The sequence below is a fragment of the Rattus rattus genome, chromosome 1 (genome assembly GCF_011064425.1).
Source record: "Rattus rattus isolate New Zealand chromosome 1, Rrattus_CSIRO_v1, whole genome shotgun sequence".
In the NCBI taxonomy this organism is placed as follows: domain Eukaryota; kingdom Metazoa; phylum Chordata; class Mammalia; order Rodentia; family Muridae; genus Rattus; species Rattus rattus.
In genome coordinates, this window is record NC_046154.1 from 138,828,403 (window position 1) to 138,848,647 (window position 20,245).

Here is a 20,245-nt window from a genome sequence, read left to right on the forward strand (position 1 = left end):
CATTAAGCAATGGTCTTCTGTTGAGGAAGGTCTGTAGACAATAGTCTGTTATGAGTCAATGTCTTCTCTGATAGCCTAGCTCTAAACAAAGTAAATTGAGTTCACAGTCCCTTTGTATACTCAAAAGATTGGTTCCAGGACTTCCTACATATGTCAAATCTGTAGTTTTACATCTACAATAAAATGGAATATATGTCCTTTTATATACTTCAAATCATCTGTGTATTGCTTATGATACCTTATACAATGTAGATGCTGGGCAAATTATTAAGGATAGAACACAATGACAAGAAAAAACAATAGTAGACAAGCCTTGACCAAATACACTTTAGTCCCAACAAGTTTTTTTGCATATTTTGTTAATTGAATCTACAGATGTGAACCCATGTGTACGAGGTCTCGCTACAATCAGTAAATCACCACCACAAAGCTAAAAGTGACATATATGAGATCCTATACTCAGTTTGGTCTCTACTGATTCCTGGACAGGGAATGTGGGCACAAGTGTGACCACTAACCTTTGCTTTAAGATGATATCAAAATTCCTGAGTTCTTGGTCTTATGTCCCAAGTCCTAATCTCCCCCAGATCTTTAGTACTTCCAATTCATTGTCTCTTGATATGTCAGAATGAATATTTAAATCTTGGCTGTTCTGCAGACCCGCTGTTTTCAGTGTCACCAGCCTTCCCTCTGGTGATGTTCAGTCATTCTCCAGCCCAAGGTTATTTTCTTCTCCATGCCTGACAAGTGGTGGTCCACTCATTTTTCACAGAATGTCTTGTGCTTACTTTTCAATACAGACCCATCAATTTGCATCTAAAATTTGAACTATTCTTTCTACTTTCACATGCTGTTATTTTCTTGTTTTAAAGCGTCAGACCCCACTCTAAGGGCCACTCACTCAGAACTTTTATTTTAGCAAATGCGTTGATTAGATAAATGGTATGCACATTACCGTCCTGGAAGCTCTGCATTGTATGCAAATCGTCTCTGCTAAGTGCTTTGCATTCACCATCTCCCTTAATCTCCACAGTCCTGCGAATTAGGTACCACTTTCATCCTTCAATACACCCAGGCAAATGGCTTAGCCATCATGAGGGAGCTGCCTAAGGATCTTGGCTGAAGTTCAGGATACTACGAGGAAACACAAATTGGGCCACAGTAACGGGAGTGGGCAACAGTCCCAGCCAAGGAAACTGGGCTGTGTTCTAGAATGTAAGCATCAATGTACCAGGCTAAGGTATAGGACAAGTTAATTAATGTCTGAAGAGAGGCTAATGCCTGTTCATAGGCTCGGAGGAGGAAAGAAAATGAAGACATTCTCAGCGCAGAAAGGAAGAGAAGGCAATGACTACTGAAGGAAATCTAGTGACCTTGAAACTTGCTCAAGAATGGAGGTTTCAAGGAGCGCCAACAGAAGAGTGTGTTGGTAGCATTCTCTCTATCTCTGCTTGTCACTCCCCATTCTCTCCCGATTGGCATGAATTCCCCTCTCCCTCTCTTCCTCTGTTATGAGACTGATACGGGGGTGCTCTGGCAACAGGAAGTCCAGGGCACACTGAACACCTTATCTTTCATAGCTATTCCTCCTTGCATGCTTCTTACATAGAGCAGAGCTGAGCCCAGGAATGCTCTACCTACAGAGAAGCAGCTAGGTAGCACATGTCAGCAGAACTCAGCTGACAGTGTGGATGAAAAGCACTGGCTGCTGTGGTTTGAGACGCAGCTCTGCCCTCGTTCATAGTCTCAGAAGAGCATTCAGGCTGTCTTCCTGGACCAGGAGGGACCGGAGGATGATTATATCCACCAGCCCTCCCCTAAGCCTGTCAGCCTCCAACACAATGAGGCAGCCCTGACTCGATGACCCAATAAGTGAGGAGAGAGAAAGGATTTCAGTTAACAGAATTTTAGGCATAACCCACTTCAACAAGGAGAACTCCGTTTCCAACCTTAATTTTTAAAATGTCATTCTTCTTGTTTGATTTTCTTTTTCTTTTCTAAGTGTGCCCTTCCGAGGGTAGTTGGTTGAAATTGAGGCAGAAAAGCAATTCTACTTTTACACTATAATAGTAATTTTAATCATAGTCACGTGAAATGGCTCCCAGACTTAGGGTGAGTCTCAGCCTGCTAAATAACAATGTTGTGAGATCTTAATTGAGGGCTATTTGAAAATACCTCATGGGTTTCCGTGAGGTATCTGCACTCAGAGGGGACCCTGCTTTTACATTCAAAGCCAAAGAATTTCATCACTAAAGATGCAGGAATACATGTCAAACTAAGCTCTTTTATTGAATTTACTTTTATCTTTTCCTCCAGAGGAAAAATGCTCTGTTCTTATAACCCACATCAATTTCATTCATCAGCTGTCTCCTCGTAAGTGATGATCTGTGTGCAGAAGTGCCTCTGATAATAGATTTCTTTTTACATCGAGGAGTCAGTGAGTAGTGCCCGAGCTGGTCTCTGGCTACTGGAAACCTTGTGGTAGGTTTGCTTTTCAAGTTTTCATTCTGTTGTCTTGTAACAACATTCTAGGCCCCCCCCCCTTTTTGGTCAAAAATCAATAAATCATAAAATCAATCTCATAGGTTTCCTTGCAATTAAATGAGTTGCCTGAATCTACTGATAAGTTTTAGTCACTGTGCCCATTGATCACCTGCAAATATGGCATAGGTCCTGGTGTTCCAGGACTCTGAAACTTGATAGTAAGCTTTCGTTGGCCAACACTGAGGTCCAACATGTAAGCCCAGAGTATGTTTGACATAAATGTCGAGGTTTTGGTAGAAGTAGGGGACAGAAACTGTCAACGAAGAGGATAAATTTAAAGAAAGCTAAACTTTATTTAGGATAGATAATCTGAGAAAGACTAAGCATTAGGAGGTAGATACTTATAACTCCAGTACTTTAGAGAATCATGGGTTGAAGGTCCTTTGGGCCAGTAGCATGAGACCCTGACTCAGAACACAAAACCAAACCAATCACTGTACCAAGGACTGCCTTTCCCTTCGTGTGTATATGTGGGTGAGCATGTGCGTTGTATATGTTGTGCTGTGTGTGTGTGTGTGTGTGTGTGTGTGTGTGTGTGTGTCATTCTTTATAATGTTCTCAAAACAAAAGGTGATGTTTTCTTGGCCTCTCTTGCTTTTCCTCCTCTGTACACTGGATACATTCTGGTCACAATAGGGTGCAACCCCTGATCATTGATCTTCTGAGTGTCCCTGATTTTTGATCATACCTGAATCTCGGCACTCAGGAGGCAGGAACAGGAAGAAAATTACTTGTTTAACTATACTAGAGTTACTGGGCTGCTCTGGAGACGCAAACTGCACTCTCGGAGGGTGTTTTAGTTTGGATTGGCTTTGATTTCATTTACAGCTTTACTCACAGAACAGTAAGCATTTACCTGGAATCATCCACTCATTAGACGTTCATTTACTGGAGGAGATGTTAGAGTTTTCAGAGACTTAAAGATCGTCTAGGTCTTGTTGTTGTTGTTGTTGTTTTGTTTATTTGTATTTGTGTTATGTTCTACTGAGATGAGGATTCATGTATCCCAGTCTGGCTCAGACTGACCAAGTAGCTGAAGCTGGCTTTGAACTCCTAACCCCCTTACCTTTATCCTCAAAGTACTGGGATTAAGTAACAATACCCAGCTCAAGATTGTCTAGAACACTAGGTAACTTGTGCAGTGTTTTACTGTGGGGAACTCTGCATGCTGGGCCACTGTCTATATCCGTCATGTTTCACTCACCAGCCATCCACAAATGGTTTATATGGCAGGCATCCTTCTCCTTTGTGCTTTTCTCTGTGGTTCTGTATGCAGGGCCGCCTTCTCTTTGTTCCAGCCTGTTTTCTGACACTTTAGAATCATACCCTATGGATGTTTTTGTTTCTCTCTTTTATTTAATTATTTTAACAAAATATATTTTGATCATATTCTTATATTCTTTCCCTTCTCTCATTTCTCCTGGATCTTTTGCACATTCCTACACACCTAAGTTCATCCCTCCCGCCTAAAAAAGAAGAAGAATGAAAATCAAAACCAACAAAAACAGAAAAGAGTTAGCATGGAGAAGAGAAAGTGGATACAATGTTCCACTCCTTAGGAAGAAACTATTCTCAATTGATACCTTCTAGAAAGTGACGACCAGTTTTTCCAGTGGAGTGGAACTAGGTGCATTCGCTGCACTCATGTATCCAGGGCAGACCCCATGCTCCAAGAGAAAATGGCCAACAGAAAATGGCCAACAGAAAATGGGTGCGGTGGTTTCTGTATACTTCTGGATAGATTCTGGAAACAATGCTTTCTAGTGTAAGATAAGGGTTAGGCACAACATCCCTTAACTAATGGGCAACTTACTACTAGGGCTCTGTGAGATGAATAAAATTCTCCGAAGCAGCCATATTCTTTAAGGATATGCAACCAGTTCGACCTTGACTGAGCAGAACTGTGACTGTAGAAAAGGGACGAAATTTAGTTTGGGCTGTGCTTAGTAGCATTTGTGACACTTCGGTAGCAGACATGCACCTCTTAGCTTTGGAAAGTTTCCTAAGCTTGCACACTGATCTTCTACCACCCCTGCAACCGAGAATATGACAAGGACACAAATCACATAACCTGCCTGTCTATAGCTCACCTGTCTGGTGAGCTTAGCTTGTGTTTTGTATATACTAGTTTATGTATTTTTATTATCTGTGATCGTAAAAGTTCCTACGAAGCTGTACATGATGTCAAGTGGAATTCCACATTTGGGCTGTGTTGGTGGGAAGATAAAGAAGTCCAGACTCTGCTACACAACAAATTTGAGGGCAGCCTATGCTACATTTATTTCTGTCTTAAAGAGAAAAAAAATCCATTAACAACTGTAAGTAAATAAAATTACAGTGAACTTTCCCCTGGTGTAACATGCATTTATAACAGAGTCTCTGTTTCCAAGTCATAATCATTTATAGTTAGCTCAGAATAAACCGATAAAGCAGACTAGGTATTTTCATCTCCACAGCACTTTCTGTGTTTCTTTCAATGTCATATTTACCCTGGCCTCTTTCTCTAAATGAAGCACCCAGCCCAATTAAATATAATCTTTCCATAACAGCTACAGAGACACTGGAAATTTCAAACACCATTCAGATCAAGTCTCTACCTGGGGCAAGACAGAGCATGATAATGGTCAGAAGAGCTCAAACAGTTCTGCTTAGGAGGACACAGCAGTCACAGTGTAATGTGCTATTCACAAGGTGTTATCTATCTAATAACAGGATTGAAAATACGCCAGGAAATGAATTAATTAGGAATGTGCCTTACCCATCATACTTATACCAACTTATTCACACACTTATCTACAGTAGCCATTTTTCCTCTTCATTCCTTGTTGTAGGACAGTTCTGAGCACCAGAAATATCTGTGCAGCTTATTATGAATCCAATAGTTTCTCTGATCACATGACCAAGCAAAACCACAAAATATTAACCAGATAATTATATACCTGCCGTGAAGTCTATGGTACAGAAATTTAAATATATTGTTAAATATTCCTGACATTTTCCATGTGATTTTAAAAAAGAATTATCAAGGTAACTTCCAACATTTCTTTCTCATTTTTCTCTTTGTATTTCTTAATGTCAAAGGCCATACACACACACACATACACACACACACGACAGAAAATAATAGTTACCTTTGTAATTTTGTAAATTATTCTACCATGGAAACCAGAAGGCTTTAACTCTATGCCCATAGGCAGTAAGAAAGCATAAATTACATTTTCTCACACCAAAAGGACAGTTGGAGGGCAAAGGGGATTGTCTTTCTATTAGTGAACCATGGCAGGCAATGATGGAGAAAATATCATGCACAATTCACAAATCATGTCTAAACCAGCAGACACCCAAAAGGCCTAAGACGCCCAAGAATGACACCAGGCATCTTCGGAATGTGACATAAGTAGCCAACTGAGAAAACCCCATTCAGAAACCGAACGGCAAGCCCTTACCTTGGAGGGCCTGTAAGCTGTGAGTCTGTACAATTATGCAGAGCTGCAGGACCAGCTGTGGCGCACTTTCCAGAAAGGTGGCCAGCAGGTGCAGCATGCTCACATCTGCATACTCGTACACCATCTTCCAGTAAAACCGCCACCTACTGCTCTCCCCGCTCTGCCGGCTCCGGATACCTAAGTATATTGTGTGCAAATACCTGGAAGGAAACAGAGACACAAGGGAGACTTGAAATTCAAACTCCAAAGTCACTTTCCTTGCGTACACGCAAGCATGCGCACAGAACAAGGAACTTGCCCACTGTTAAAGCTCAAAGGGGAGCGCCTTTATGAGCACCCACGGTCTCACTTGCTCAGTTTGGGAGACTACAGGCATCCCACTGAATCACAATATGGAGACATGTGAGATGGAATTTTGTGAACACGGGGTACGGAAGGGATTTTCTCTCTTTAAAGTTCACCTCCATCATTTCTTGTCAGATCCTGTGTGTGCCCCACTGTGGACACAAGGCGATGCACAGAGCAAGTCTGGGGTTCTAACAGTTACGTGCTAATACCTATCTCATGCTTTTGGAAAACGTTGGCATGATTTAAAATTTCAAACCTGTAATAACAGAAGATGAGAAGGTTAATGAACCCACTATGTCTGCCATAGAGATTGGCTAATCATTGATATGTTGCTGGTATTTTTCAAACGTGTACTTACCTGTGAGATGTGTGCATGTACGTGTGTATATGCGTGTGAGTGTATGTGCTGTCTGTGAGAGTGAAGGCATCTATGTGCATGTGTAGCCAAGAGGTTGATAAAGAGTCTGCCATCCTCACTGTTCCTTTTTAAATTGAACCAGAAGCTGCTTCGGCGAGGATTCAGTGAATGATGTCAGGGTCTCTGTCTCTGCTCTCTCTTCCACACAGCACTTGGCCCTCAGGTGTTTGCCACCAAGTCCTGGAAGGTTTGTTTACATGAGTACTGAGGATTCAAACTCAGGTCTTTATGCTTGTACCACAGCACTTTGCCAATCGGCCCACCCCCTCTTATTAAAAAAATAACAATTTTTAAAGCAATACTATTATCACAATGAATGATGATAGATTCTTCAACGATTAAATACTCTAGAGACATCTTTCCCTAATTATCATAGTTGTTAACATTTTATCACAGAAGACCCACACTAGTGATTACCTAATATATATAAAGTTTCTTTTAAACCATGGCTCCCCTTCCATTTCTTATTTCTTGCATGCATTTCCATTCTCCTGGTGTATGTATTATATCTGACCTTAGTGCTTTCTTCAAACAAGGAGTTAGTGACAGCTTACAGTTTGCGCTTCAGCAGACGCTGCTCACTTTCATGGTAGCAGAAGCTACCATGACCTGTCTTTCCCCTCTACTATGCTGGCACCCAAAACTGGAGCTGCATGACAATGCTATTTAGAGCAATCATTCCAGGACTTTGGTCCATTTGGTTGTCTGAATTTTGCTTTCTAGTAGATCCCTCAAGAAAGGAACATAGTGACAGTATTCTTTGAATTTTTAAGTATTTCTAAGAAATACACAGTTAACCACTTTACAATGGATGGGAATAAAAGTTCTTTGGCAATGCCTCCTGTAGCAGGAAACGGAACCTGGCCTGGCTGACTGCGGATCCCATTACAGAGGAGAATTTCAGAACAAGTCAGTGTGAGCAAAGATGGGGAACAGCATCAAGTAGAGAACAAGTACACCCTCAGAGGCTGTTTGGAGTGTGCTTGTAAGACAAAGATGCAAAGAGCCGTTCAACAATAACTGTAAACAGGATTTGGTGGCTTTTGTTATAGTTATGTATTTTGTTTGTTTGTTTGTTTTGTTTTGTTTTGTGATTTTGGTAATTGAGCCCAGGGTCTCGTGTAATCTAGACAAGCACTCTACCATCAAATTACATCAAAGCCTAATTTTCTGGGCTTTGAAGTTATATTGTTCAAAGGGTTCAATTTACAAGCAGTTTCAAAGATTAAGAAAAGTTTAAAAATCAGTGGAGTTTTAAGATTAATTAAGAAATATAAACTGGTATGTTTGTTTCTCTTATGAAATTTAGCTTTAATAGATGAAATCCTGCCATGGCTCATGAGGTGGCTAACTGTTTAGATTCATGGATGAGGAGGAGTGTTGATGTGGATGAAGTTAAAGCTAAGGCTTTAAGATATACCTTTTGGCTTAGTGTGGCTCATGTGCTGCTTTGAATACTTTGAGTATGGTCTGGCTAGCACTCTAAATCCTTGGCTCTCAGCTAGTCAGAGACATACAGACCCCAGGGGTAAAGGACAATGCCCTTCCCTGTGTCTTATTCATTTTTTCCCATCTTTGTATCCTCAGTCCTGCACTCCTGTTCTGCAGTGTTATGAGAGATCAGTGCTCACTTCTAGAGTCTGTCCAGTATACATCCTATGGCCCTGCCCTTTCTCACATCACTCTTCCTCGGATGTGAATCAACACCACTAGACTTTAGTTCTTGTGATTTTCTTACCAAGCCATGCCTTTCCACACTTCTTGTAATCCTGAAACGCTCAATCCTGGAATATCACTTCCTCCCCAATCCCTTCCTTCTCTCCCAACCTATGTATAAGTGAATGTTTGACTGTTCAGCCCCATTGTTTTTATTCATGGTTTGACCTGAGGAAAAACAACACTTTCGTGGTGATTCACTATGTTCATATATATTTCAGAACATGAATTAACAGAGAATGAAGTGTCTATGTCCTTTTCCCTCTTTGGTTAATTTTTATACTATTCAGTGAGTTCATACAGAACACATGCAGCACCTATCACTTTGCATTTTTCTCCCAGGTAAATATAAGCCTGCTGGAGAGTTTTGGATAGAAAAAAAGGAGTCTGACATGCACTTTATCATTGTTCATTGCTTGGGAAACAGAAGTCATGTGGGTAAAGGTAGAAGCAGAGGCAATGGTGAACTGTTGGAGGAACCCAGGAGAGAGAAGATGCCGGTGATATTCATAGTGGGATGCTACCCAAGGTAGGGCCTATCCTAATGTCTTCATAAGCAGTATTTGCATAAGGAAGGACTAAATTAAGGAATGATAGCAGTTGTCTTTGAACTTCCAAAGAGACTCCTCAGACTATTTTATTTCTGGTTTCCATTGAGAGGAAATCACGTATATTCGTGACATTTTGCTGCCACAGATTTAAAGGATACAAACAGCTCTCTGGTCTGTGGTTCTCAAGGACCAGCAGAAGAGACCATTACTCTCCTAGCACCGTGACCTCACAGTCCACCTAATGCTTTTGATAGGATTCTTCTGGGGGAAGAAAACAAGTATCATGTGCCTTAGAGTTTTACATGTGTGAAACATGAAGTGAAACCTCCCAACAACACACATACAGAATCATAGCATTTAAAAAGCAAGGAGAATGAGCACAGCTGTCCTATGCTTTGGGTAGTTTTCTTAGATTATTTTAATGCGGTAGAATAAATAACACCAAATTTAGCCCCTCAACTGATCTATTTGAACAGCTCTATGACATAAGTACAAAACCAAGTGGTCCCTGTGCTGATTCACAAATAACTCCTGACTGACTGCTACCTCCACTGCCCTTGGCCTTGGGAAACTTCCAATCTCCTTTCTGTCTCTGTATCTTTCCTCTAGCTGTTTAAGTATGCTTAAGTATACAGCATTTAAACAAACAGCATCTGTCCAGTGATTTGTTTACTTAAACTATGTTATGATTACATTAAATCATATTAAATTAGAATTAACCACACTCGTTATACTAAATTATACTTTATTAATTCATTATTTATTTACTTCATCTATCATTTATTCAAATTAATTTATTAATTTATTATTAATAGTGTATTAATTAAAGAAATGATAATATCCTTAGCGCTTATCCACACTGTGGTGGGTTCCAAATTTCATTCCAGATAGGAAAGTTTTTGAATGCATGAAGCATTACAATAGACTTCTTGATATGTTATAGCCAACAACAAATGAAATGAGAAAATATTCCCTAATAAGATCTTGTCCATTGTAGTCTGAAGGTGTTTCAACTAGGAGGCAGGAGCAGAGGTGGTAATGTGAAGTTCCAAGCTAGAGACACACTTGTGCACTTGCTTTATCTTTAGCAATCGCTGCAGTCTAAGAACACGCACAAGCGCTCCACTGAAAATGTGCTACATTATATACAGCATGATATTTATAGAACAAGAGGGATTAAATTTCAAATGCTCAACAGAGTGTGACTGGAATCACAGTTCATTAATTCATTTTACCTTTGGGGGACTGTTTCCAGGATGCGTCTGTGATACTCAAATCTTCAGATGCTCCAGTCCCTTACGGGAAGCCTATGTACATCCTCCTGTATCTGGACATGATTTCTAGATGACTCAGAATCCAAATTGAACGGGAAGAAACAGTAGCCATCTGTGTTGCTTAGCATATAATGCAATGTCAAGAAAGAGGTGTGTACACATTCAGCTCAGATGTGACTTTCTTCTCTTCCATTTTTGATCCTCTGTTGGTTAAATCCAATCTAATCCTCCCGAGATTTACCATTTGCAGATGCCTATTTCCCCTTGCACTCATGACTCTATGATGTCCCCTTGGATCATTTTCAGTACTGACTTTTTAAAGTGCTAGTCCTCACTTTGGCTTCTAATAGTAACTAAATTGTAACAATCCCCACATCATGTTTTACTATGTTATAACCTATAAATTAATCATGGACTGAATAAACTAGTGGGATTTAGAGATCAGTTGTTCAGGCTACAAACTGATAAATGAAGCCTGGATCAAGATCCCAGGGAGTCTAATGCCAAGCCCTCCAACCCTTTATCATTGTCCATCTGGTTTTAGTAGTTCTGGGATTTTCCACCTATAAAACACACAGAATTCACTATATTTTCCCTGTCATCTACATGCTTTTGTTGTTATAGCTGAGAGAAAATAGATGTTAAGGTGGAGAATTATAGACATGGATAGAGCTTACATCATTATTTTAGTTCTGGGACTCTGGAATGATTTTCTTAGCTTAAGACTTTAATTGTACGATTTTTAAAAAGATTGAAATCATTGAAAAATAAGATGAAATTATATGCATAAATTATCTAGCGAGCAGTCAGTAATATCATATATCCTTTCAAATAAGCCTGATTATTTCAGGAGTTAAATGGAGAGTATCAAACATACTTTGGATTTTCTCTTTTATTATTGGGTAGTCATCATCTGACTTAAGGATATGTGAGGGCCACCTTATCTCAGGGCTTTCAAAACCTGAGGACAGCATAGCTTTGTCTCTATCTTCTACCATTTCCGCAGTGTCATATATAAACATCTATCATCTATCAATCCATTCCTCCATCTGTCCATCTGTCTGTTTGACTCTATCTACCTGTCATTTACCTATCTATCTGCCACCTGCTTTACTTATTTAATCTATCATTTATAGTTACCATTATTACAATTAATCATTAATCTGGAAAACTGAGATGCTGCAGAAACATTGTAACTATATATTTATTGGGTAAGAGAAAGATAGATAACGGCCAGTCTTTGAAAAATAGGCTTTGTACAGCAGCATTAGCAGGATATCACTGGACAAGACTTTATTCCTCTTTGATACTAGGTGTTATGGGCTCTGATCTGGAGTTTTTAATACATGAAGTAGGAAAGATGATATCTCCTTTAAAATTAACGTGCAGGAGAGATGACAGGTTGCCTCACATTTGTTCTTTACCTATAGTTTAGGTATGCAGCCCCAAGGGACAAGAACTCTTTTAGAACCAAAACCTCATAATTGACCTTTGACGGTCATCAATGTCCTCTGGACATACATAGATACGTGCACATATACAATGTATGCACATACATTATGGATATATTTTCCTAATAAGTAAAAAGTATTATTTTTGTTTCATTTCTCACTAGACCTTTTGTTTGCAGTCATGTTTATCCAAAATCACATTCTAATTGTGTTCCTAGCAGGGCATGACCTTTAAATGCTCGTTCCATGGGGAAGAGCTTTCCAGCTACTAACCTGAGAAATGTGATATTCTAGGCTTCCTGCACATCTATAACCTAAGCTGAGGTCATGTGTATCAGGGGATCTGAGGAAGTTTTCTTTTTTGAGATTAGACTAAAGAACATTCCTCTGCAGTGTATAGTGGTGGCCAGGAACAATTAAAATAATGGAGGCATCAAATATTTTGAGATACTCATACTATATCAGGTAGGATTTACGACAAGGCTACTTATGGTTACATTTTATTTGACATAATTACCAAAGAGCATCATTTAAGAAGGAAAAGAGTTTGAAAGCTTTGCTGTCAAGAGTGAAGTCCTCCTGAACCTAAGAACAGATTAGACAGCATGGATCTCTCGTCATTGCTGCTGAGGGAAGCTCCTCATAAAGCACTTTTTGAAGTGTCACCGCATCATCCACCTCTTTGGAGGAAAACCATGGACAAAGCGCTTACCTTCCTTACAGTAAGGGCCATTCTTTCTCCTTGAGGGTCTCTCTCATTATTTATTCCACAGGAAAAAATGCCAATGGAAAGTACCATACTCTTACATTATCAAAAGCCATCAGACATTCTGCCTCAATTTTCTTAGCAAATTCTCAAAAAGCAATATTTCAATTTCCTAATTGAATTGCATTAAATTCTTAGCTCCTTTTAATTAACCCTTTTCAAATGTGAAAAGTATACTTGAGCTACATACTGTGACAAAAACCTCATAGCCTTTGCTACTCTACTCAGGAGACTGTGGCAGTAGCATCTCAGATTTAACTCCTGCCTTGGCTACAGAGAACGTTCAAAGCACCCCAGACAACTTAGCTAGATCCTTTCTCAACACCACAATTAAAAATAGAAAATTTGGATATAACTCCATGGCGAAGAGTTTACTTAGCACACACAAAGTTCAATCCCCAATTCTGGGAAAAATATATGTAACCTAGACTTAAGTCACAAATTTCAGACTGCAATATAATTTAGCAAATGTGATAAACTGGGGGAGCATAGGTTGTCTCAGACATTTGGCTTGTGAAACATTTCATGGATAATGTGTGTTTCATTTAAAGTTGAGTGAGGTTGAATATGCATGTATGAAGTTCAGTGTGTGTGTGTGTGTGTGTGTGTGTGTGTGTGTGTGTGTGTGTGTGTTTAGGACTCTAGTGCAGGATAAAAGAAGCATTATTTTAATTTTACAGATATATATATATATATGCATGTATATATATATAGTTTTAGGTAGGTTATGTATACTTTTGATCAAGTATTCTATTAGGTTCTGATATATTCATGGCTGAAACAGGAATAAATCTGAAGATATACATATGCATTATAATACTGAATTCTGAAATTCTCTTTTATTAACTCGTGGCACATTAAGCAATTTAGCTGTTAGCAGCTGCTATTTTTACTGTCTGCAAAACAAAGTAAAATTTGGCAGAAAAACTTTAGATAGACATCATTAATAAGCAATGATCCTAGAGAGTGCTATTTTCTTCTGTTGCTTGGCTACAAAGCTTGATAAGTACAGGTATGTTTATGACACCTCTAAGGCCAATACGATCGTTATCTGCTATCACAGTAAGTTCTCTATTGGGCATGGGAGGAACCACAATCACACCATATACAGTGGTGCCTGCCTATAGGCCCAGTCACTCTGGAAGCTAAAGAGATAGGGAAAAAAATTAAGAATATATATAAAAAATTAGGAAATTGAAATATTGCTGATTTGAGAATTTGTTAAGAAAATTGGGGCCCTCCCTGGGGCCTGGAGTTCACGACCAGACAGTCATTACTTTTTTTAATGCTGGTGTTTTGAGAGAGCTCTGACTTCCATTTCATGCTGCAAAACAGTGAACTTGATATTAACTGTCCTGTATTTCTATGTTAGAAATTTGCCAACTGGCTGTTATTTAAAGAATAGATTCTATTTCCCATTAATCATCCAAACAGAAAAATTGTGCATTTGCTGAATGAGGAAGAAAAACTGAATGAGTTGACCTATCATTTGACACCAACATTAGGATCACAGTCCAATGAGGACAGATGGGACAATTCCTCCCACCACTACAGGACCGGACAGTTCTGTGACCCACACTGCAGTTCCTGACACGATCCCATTTCCTGTGGCCATTGTCACGATGTCTGGCTGCTCTACCTTTCGTCAGCAGCACAAAACCTCTCCCCCAGTAATTTGCTGTTTGCAGTGTCCTTCCCAGAGGGCATGCTGTGATATTCACAGAAGGAAACACAAGAAAACAGATTCTGGATCTTTCTGGAAATCCTTGAAGCTGACAAAAATTTCCACCTTGAATTACCTACATTTTCTCCCTGAGAGGGCTGCATTGCCTCTCCAGATATTCAAGTTTTAGAACTGTCTACATTTGGTCAACCATGAGGCTGTATTTCAGTCTATTTCCTCTCCCACCACATAGAAAATAATCAGACTTAATTTGGGTCTCAAAGAAGAACATGGATCTAATAAGTAGCTATGTTTCATGTCTGCTTGTACAATACAGATATTTTGTATTTGACCTTTACTGATTTTAAATGTATTTTATGAAAATTCAATTCATCTATGGGACATGTTTTGTTTTGTTTTGTTTGATATCAGGCATACCTCCTGTATAAAGATATCAGTTTTAAAAATCAGTTTCTTGTGTGAACTCCCCAAACCTACAGACATAAATAATGGAGATTTTTTTCTCTGCTAAGCAATTTCTCTGGTAATCGGCAGTATGGTTACAGTGTCAGGGATAGCATGGGAAATCCAGCTGAGGGAGCATAAGAAATCCCTGAATGTGGAAAGCAAGTTCTGCAACCACACACAATACATAATGATGATCTTAGCTGTCCCTCGGATAATAAAGACCAGTTCTTTAACAATTTTTGAGACAAGCTCCTAGGCTGGCCTCAGATGTGAAGTTTGTCTGTCTTTGCTTCCCACATGTTGTGGTTGTTATTGTGTGCAACCATGTCTTTCTAATGCACTCCTATGTAATGACATTTTAATGTAAAGTGCATATTAAAATAGAAAAGAGAATTCTGAAACAAATACAGCGGTGACTAGTGTTTGATATTCTGGCGTGGCAGTTGCTGTAATCCAAGCCCTCTAATGATTGTGATCATTGGCAGAAATACTTGGCTTTATTTCTAGAAGGTAGCTAACAATATTTATTCATGATAGAATCAGAACCTTTGCCTACACCTGGTTTGATAGATTTTATAATAAGTAGGGAAAAGTCTCTCTCTCTCTCTCTCTCTCTCTCTCTCTCTCTCTCTCTCTCACACACACACACACACACACGCGCTCTGTGTATATAGTCATATATAGTGCTTTGTTCTAAAGAGCTGTTTAGCCTTTAACTTTAGCAGATCTATGGCACATACCATCTTAAAACATCATCCTGGAGCACCCTGCCCTGTCATGTCTACCATTGGTGAAGTAGGGAGGAGAGGTGGGAAGCATGTAAAACTTGGGTTTCTATATTTCTAGTGATCCTGGGGCTTTGTATGAACTATCTACAAGAAGATGGATATTATAGGATGATTTTGCAAGCCAAGTGCCAACTTGCAAGTGCTTGGAATTTTAGGGCATCGTCTACACCAGATCCTGTCTGAATGGTTCAAGCTATTTAGGTACAAAGGCAATGACTATTTTAAAGATTATTTTTACTTACATTAAAATTTAATTAGAATTTTAGTAAGTATCCATCCATTTCTCCATTTTAGGAGAAGAAATTAAAACTCTTTCTCTGTAAAATCATGGCAGAGTTGAGACTGTAAGTATAGTGACACCGAAAGACAATGAGTAAAGGCTCTTTAGTCTGGACACAATGGGTTTGAAATAATTGCTTGTGACTAAGAGATGTCTTATGAGTGCAGTGTTCCCTCCTGATATCTTGTGAGCCTATCTTGTGAGCTCATTCCCCATGGAGGTCATCAGCCATCCCCTGGGTAGTAAGACTCAGAAGGAAGAAGGATAAAGTTCTTTCTGCTCTAAGTGCTCATTGGAGGACTTAGCCTAGAATTTACCATACTCTGGGGACCAAGTTTATGAGGTGGTGATGTCAGTTTATCAGGAAGAAAGCACACAGTCATGTGTCTACTGTTAGCCTGCTTGCCCTATACTTGGAGTATTCCTGGAAATAGCTCCAAAGAACATGGCGGAAATTAATTCTAGCTATTTTCCTGTCTCATTTGTGCATCAGCGGTGCTCTCACCTGTTGTAATACTTCAGGGAAAACTGTTAGACTAAAAACGGCTGTGTGAATTTGACAAACGGACTGTGAAAAGCACCGTGTTAAAAAGCCGAATTTGGATGATCCCCCATGTAAAGACTCTAATTTCCAGAATCTTTTCAGGAAGACCCCAACCTTGGTGGTTATTTACCAAGGTATTACTGTAAATACTTCTAACCCTGCTCAGCTTGTGTCTAAAAACAAAAGTCCAATTTTTAAATTATTTATTCTTTTAGTAAACATTTTCCGTACATATACTGGAAGATTAGCATTCTTTTTAGTCTTGGTCTAAAGGTAGGTAGCAGCACAAGAAATGTTCATGCATGTTAGGGGTAAAACAAGCAGTAAACCAGATAAAACATGTAAACAGATGCTAAGTATCAAGTATGAAGTAAGCCAGGAGTCGGGGTCCAATAAGGAGTGTCAAGAACTTGCTGGTTTAGATATGGGTTTGAAAAAATTCAATGGAAAAATTGAGTCTTTGTTGAACTCTAAAGAGGTATAAAAAAGCAAGCCCTTTCCATTTCAAACCCAGGAACTGGTTATCCTGGAACAGTTTCTTCCGAGATTGAAACATTCCTTCCTTCTGGGTAGCTTCTTAAGCAGGAAAGTAAACAACTCATAATAGCTTCAGGAATTTCCTGAAACTGAGCAGATTCACAAGGATCCTTCCTGCCTAAATAAGCAATAATGGCTGAGAGTCTCTCTCTCAGACCTGCAGAGCCAAGCTGCAAAGAAGACTTTCAAACAAGCCAATATAAAGAAGACTCTAAGACAAGACCAGCTGCCTGAAGGAAGAGAATCTAGTTGAGTTGCCTGGAAGGGGTTTAGATCTATTGAGTCACTTAGAGCAATCTGTTGAAGTACTGACAGACAGGATGTGCATTGTGCTCCAGGCTCCCAGCTTCTATGAGCTATCACCCATGCTGGAGCAGGATTTGGTGATGTAGCTGTCGTTGAGTCATTGCTGTTCATTTAAGTAAGGCCGTACCTATTTTCCTCTAAGTAATCCCTGTAAAACTCATGGTTTGCCAAGTTAGTACTTTGGTTGTTATGGGCTCCCACATGTGAATAGACATGTGTGTAGCATCTCCCCAGGAAAAGTTTCATCATGGGATGAAGAGTTTCAAGATTTAAAAGGCTAGGGTCATTATTTCATAAAAACGTACAGTGGTTGAATGGAAAACAGAAAAAGGGAAACAAATGCAGATTTCCAAAAAGAGACTGTGGTATTGAGACGAGTGCTAGGTATTATTCATGTCTGGAGACCAAGGTGGAGAAAAGGCTGTGTTGGGTCTCTAAAGTTTGTTCCGAGATACTGGAAAATGTGTTACTATTAGCTGAGTCCATTTAGATCAGTAGATTAGCAGACAAAGACCTAAAGTTTAGACATTTTACACTTGAAATCTCTACTAAATACTGAAGCAGATATTGGGAGTGAGAAGGTGGATGTCAGAGCTTGGAAATAAGGTCTAATCTAAAGGGTATGTAATTATTCAGGTATTGCAATACTTATAAGACCAGATAGTCACATTTCTACATCCACCCTAAATAACCTTAATGTATTTTCTTAGTGAAAGATGGCTTGGTGCCACCAATGAATATAGCTTTACTATTATGTCTAATTTTATTGTCAACTTGCTGCACATCAGAGTCACTGGAGTAGGAAGCCTCATCTGAAAAACTAACCTGATTACTTTCATTGATGTAGGATGGTCCACTCCCACTACTTCCTTGAATGAAATGACCTTCAGACAGATGTCTTGATACATATCTTTATATTGGTTAATGTCGGTTTCGAGAAGTTCTCATAATAGTGTATTTTCTCCCTCTGGGCCCAAATATTCCAAATGTGACATTTACATTTTCAGTGCAGTGTTCAAAACATCAAAGCAGTTTCCACTTCCATCATTCTAGCTAGATTCTTCAGATTTTTCTAGTATCAAGTCCACTATTAGTGGTATCCCCTTGTACTGAGGTGTGGGTTTAACCCATGAAAATTATTTCCCTGGGTTCTGCATGTTCACAGTTCTCCTTATAGATGGTTCCATTCACATAAGGTATAAGAACCGCCTGTAAGTTAGCTCAATCTTCCTAATAGCTGTAAATTCCACAGAAATTATGATCTCTGAGGTTTCTACTATAATTGCTTCACACATGAACACATTCTTAATTCTTGATGATTTCTAACTAAGAAATAAAAAAGAAACTTTGTTGTGAATGCTGACTCTGATCCACTGCAGGCATCTTTGCTGAGGATTCTGGGGGAAGCCACTGAGCTCCCTGCGACTGGTGAGTAACATTGCCCATAGATGAGCAGGAGCTAGGGCAACAATATTTTGCTTTGAGTTACATTTGTGGAATTTACTCTTAACTTTCTTATTACATTGACATTAAAGTAACAATACAGTGGCTTTCCATTTCCTTCATGTCTCATAAGTCTAAATCTTGAGTCGGTAATCAAAATTTAAAGCTTACATATGAAGTTCAAATGAACAGACATGTACGCATGTGCACATACATATGTAAAGTATAACAAACAACTTAACATTATACACTGTCAGCTGAGTGAAAATTACACTTCTATTGGTTGTCTGATCACAGTTACTTATATTGGAATATAAAAACTTTAATTTTTTCTTTTTTTCTGCTATTTAGATTTCTGTGAATATTGTCCTTTCTTTTTCATCTTAATGTCTTTTATTATCAACTAGTATCTGCTGAATGATTTTCTTTAGACTCAAAAAAAATTAATAAAGAGAGGGTGTGAACATAAATTCTTTTAGGGTGCAATATGAAAAATCCCTGTTTCTTATGATATGTTTTACATTCTACTGAAGACTCATTACATCACTGTCAATTAAGACTTGATCCGTCTTGCAGACAATAAAGGAAATCCAGTAGATTTAGTGGATGGTTTTGGTTAATAAAAATAACAACAGCAAAAATCTAACACACACATACTTCTCCTGAACTTCTGTCACAGATTTTTGAAAACTGATTCATGATGATGTGTTAAATATTAAAATTAATGTAAGATTAATTTAAATTTATAGGGTAGCTTTTCTTAATTTACTGTCTAGCACACAATTTTTAGCAAGTTGTATAAATAACAAAGACTGCCTACATCCTTCTGTTGTTTCACTGTGGCCCAGTATATTAAAGTTAAACTTGCTGAGATTTTTAAAAATTATTATACCATGCCTAGCCATCAATTGGGCACACAGTAGCCACTACAGGGATCTCCACGGACACTTGTGAGCACTGCATGGGTGTGGAAAGTCTCAAAGTTTGCTATGCTACTCCACTTTCTGATGAACGCACGTGATTAAACATTGGAAATCCACAGTCACATTCTGCCCAACACATAGCTGGAGAAAGTGCTTTACTTGTTTCTTTATCAGTCTTCTCCAAAGCAGGAGGAAGGTGCTATAATCCAGTCCTTTTGATTTATCAAGAGCCATCAACATGGAAAAATTAGGTCACGTATGATGGTCACAGTAAGCAGGAAATTCATGCTATCTCCACATAGCCAGATCCAATTCCTCGGTTTACTGAACTTCCAAACTCATGTTGCTAGTTCGGGAAAATGTATATTACTCCTGCCAAATTGACCCCTGACCTTCTTCTATTAAAATTCTGTTTGGGTGCAAAATATTATGCTCCTAATCTGACTGTGATATACTGGATAGTTTAGAGGCAGCTTTCAAGTCCTGATTCAGGAAAGAGAGGCTGGAACTGTGGTATGGGGCCCAACACCAAGTTAATTCCTAGTCATTGGCTTCACATAGAGCTCAATGTTCTCTGAAACAACCTTAAGCATCATCTGAGGAATCTTAACTTTGGAGCTTGGTAACAATCAAGGATGACTTTTCTGAATCAAACTACTGAGGGCAGTTACAGCATATATTTTGCTGGATTGTACCAGATTTCTCAATACCTCTTCCATATCTATTGAAATCATTTACAAAGTTTTGCACAGATACAATCTAATACAAGATCTAATAAC

The 20,245-nt window shown here is 38.9% G+C and overlaps 1 protein-coding gene across 1 annotated transcript in view; it reads right to left on the minus strand.

Annotated features, from left to right (window-relative positions):
• Positions 1-20,245, minus strand: part of Xkr4 (XK related 4) — a 384,613-nt gene that overhangs the window by 128,793 nt on the left and 235,575 nt on the right. The window contains 1 exon segment of the mRNA XM_032906327.1: positions 5,991-6,190. Coding sequence (XP_032762218.1) covers positions 5,991-6,190 — 200 coding nt within the window.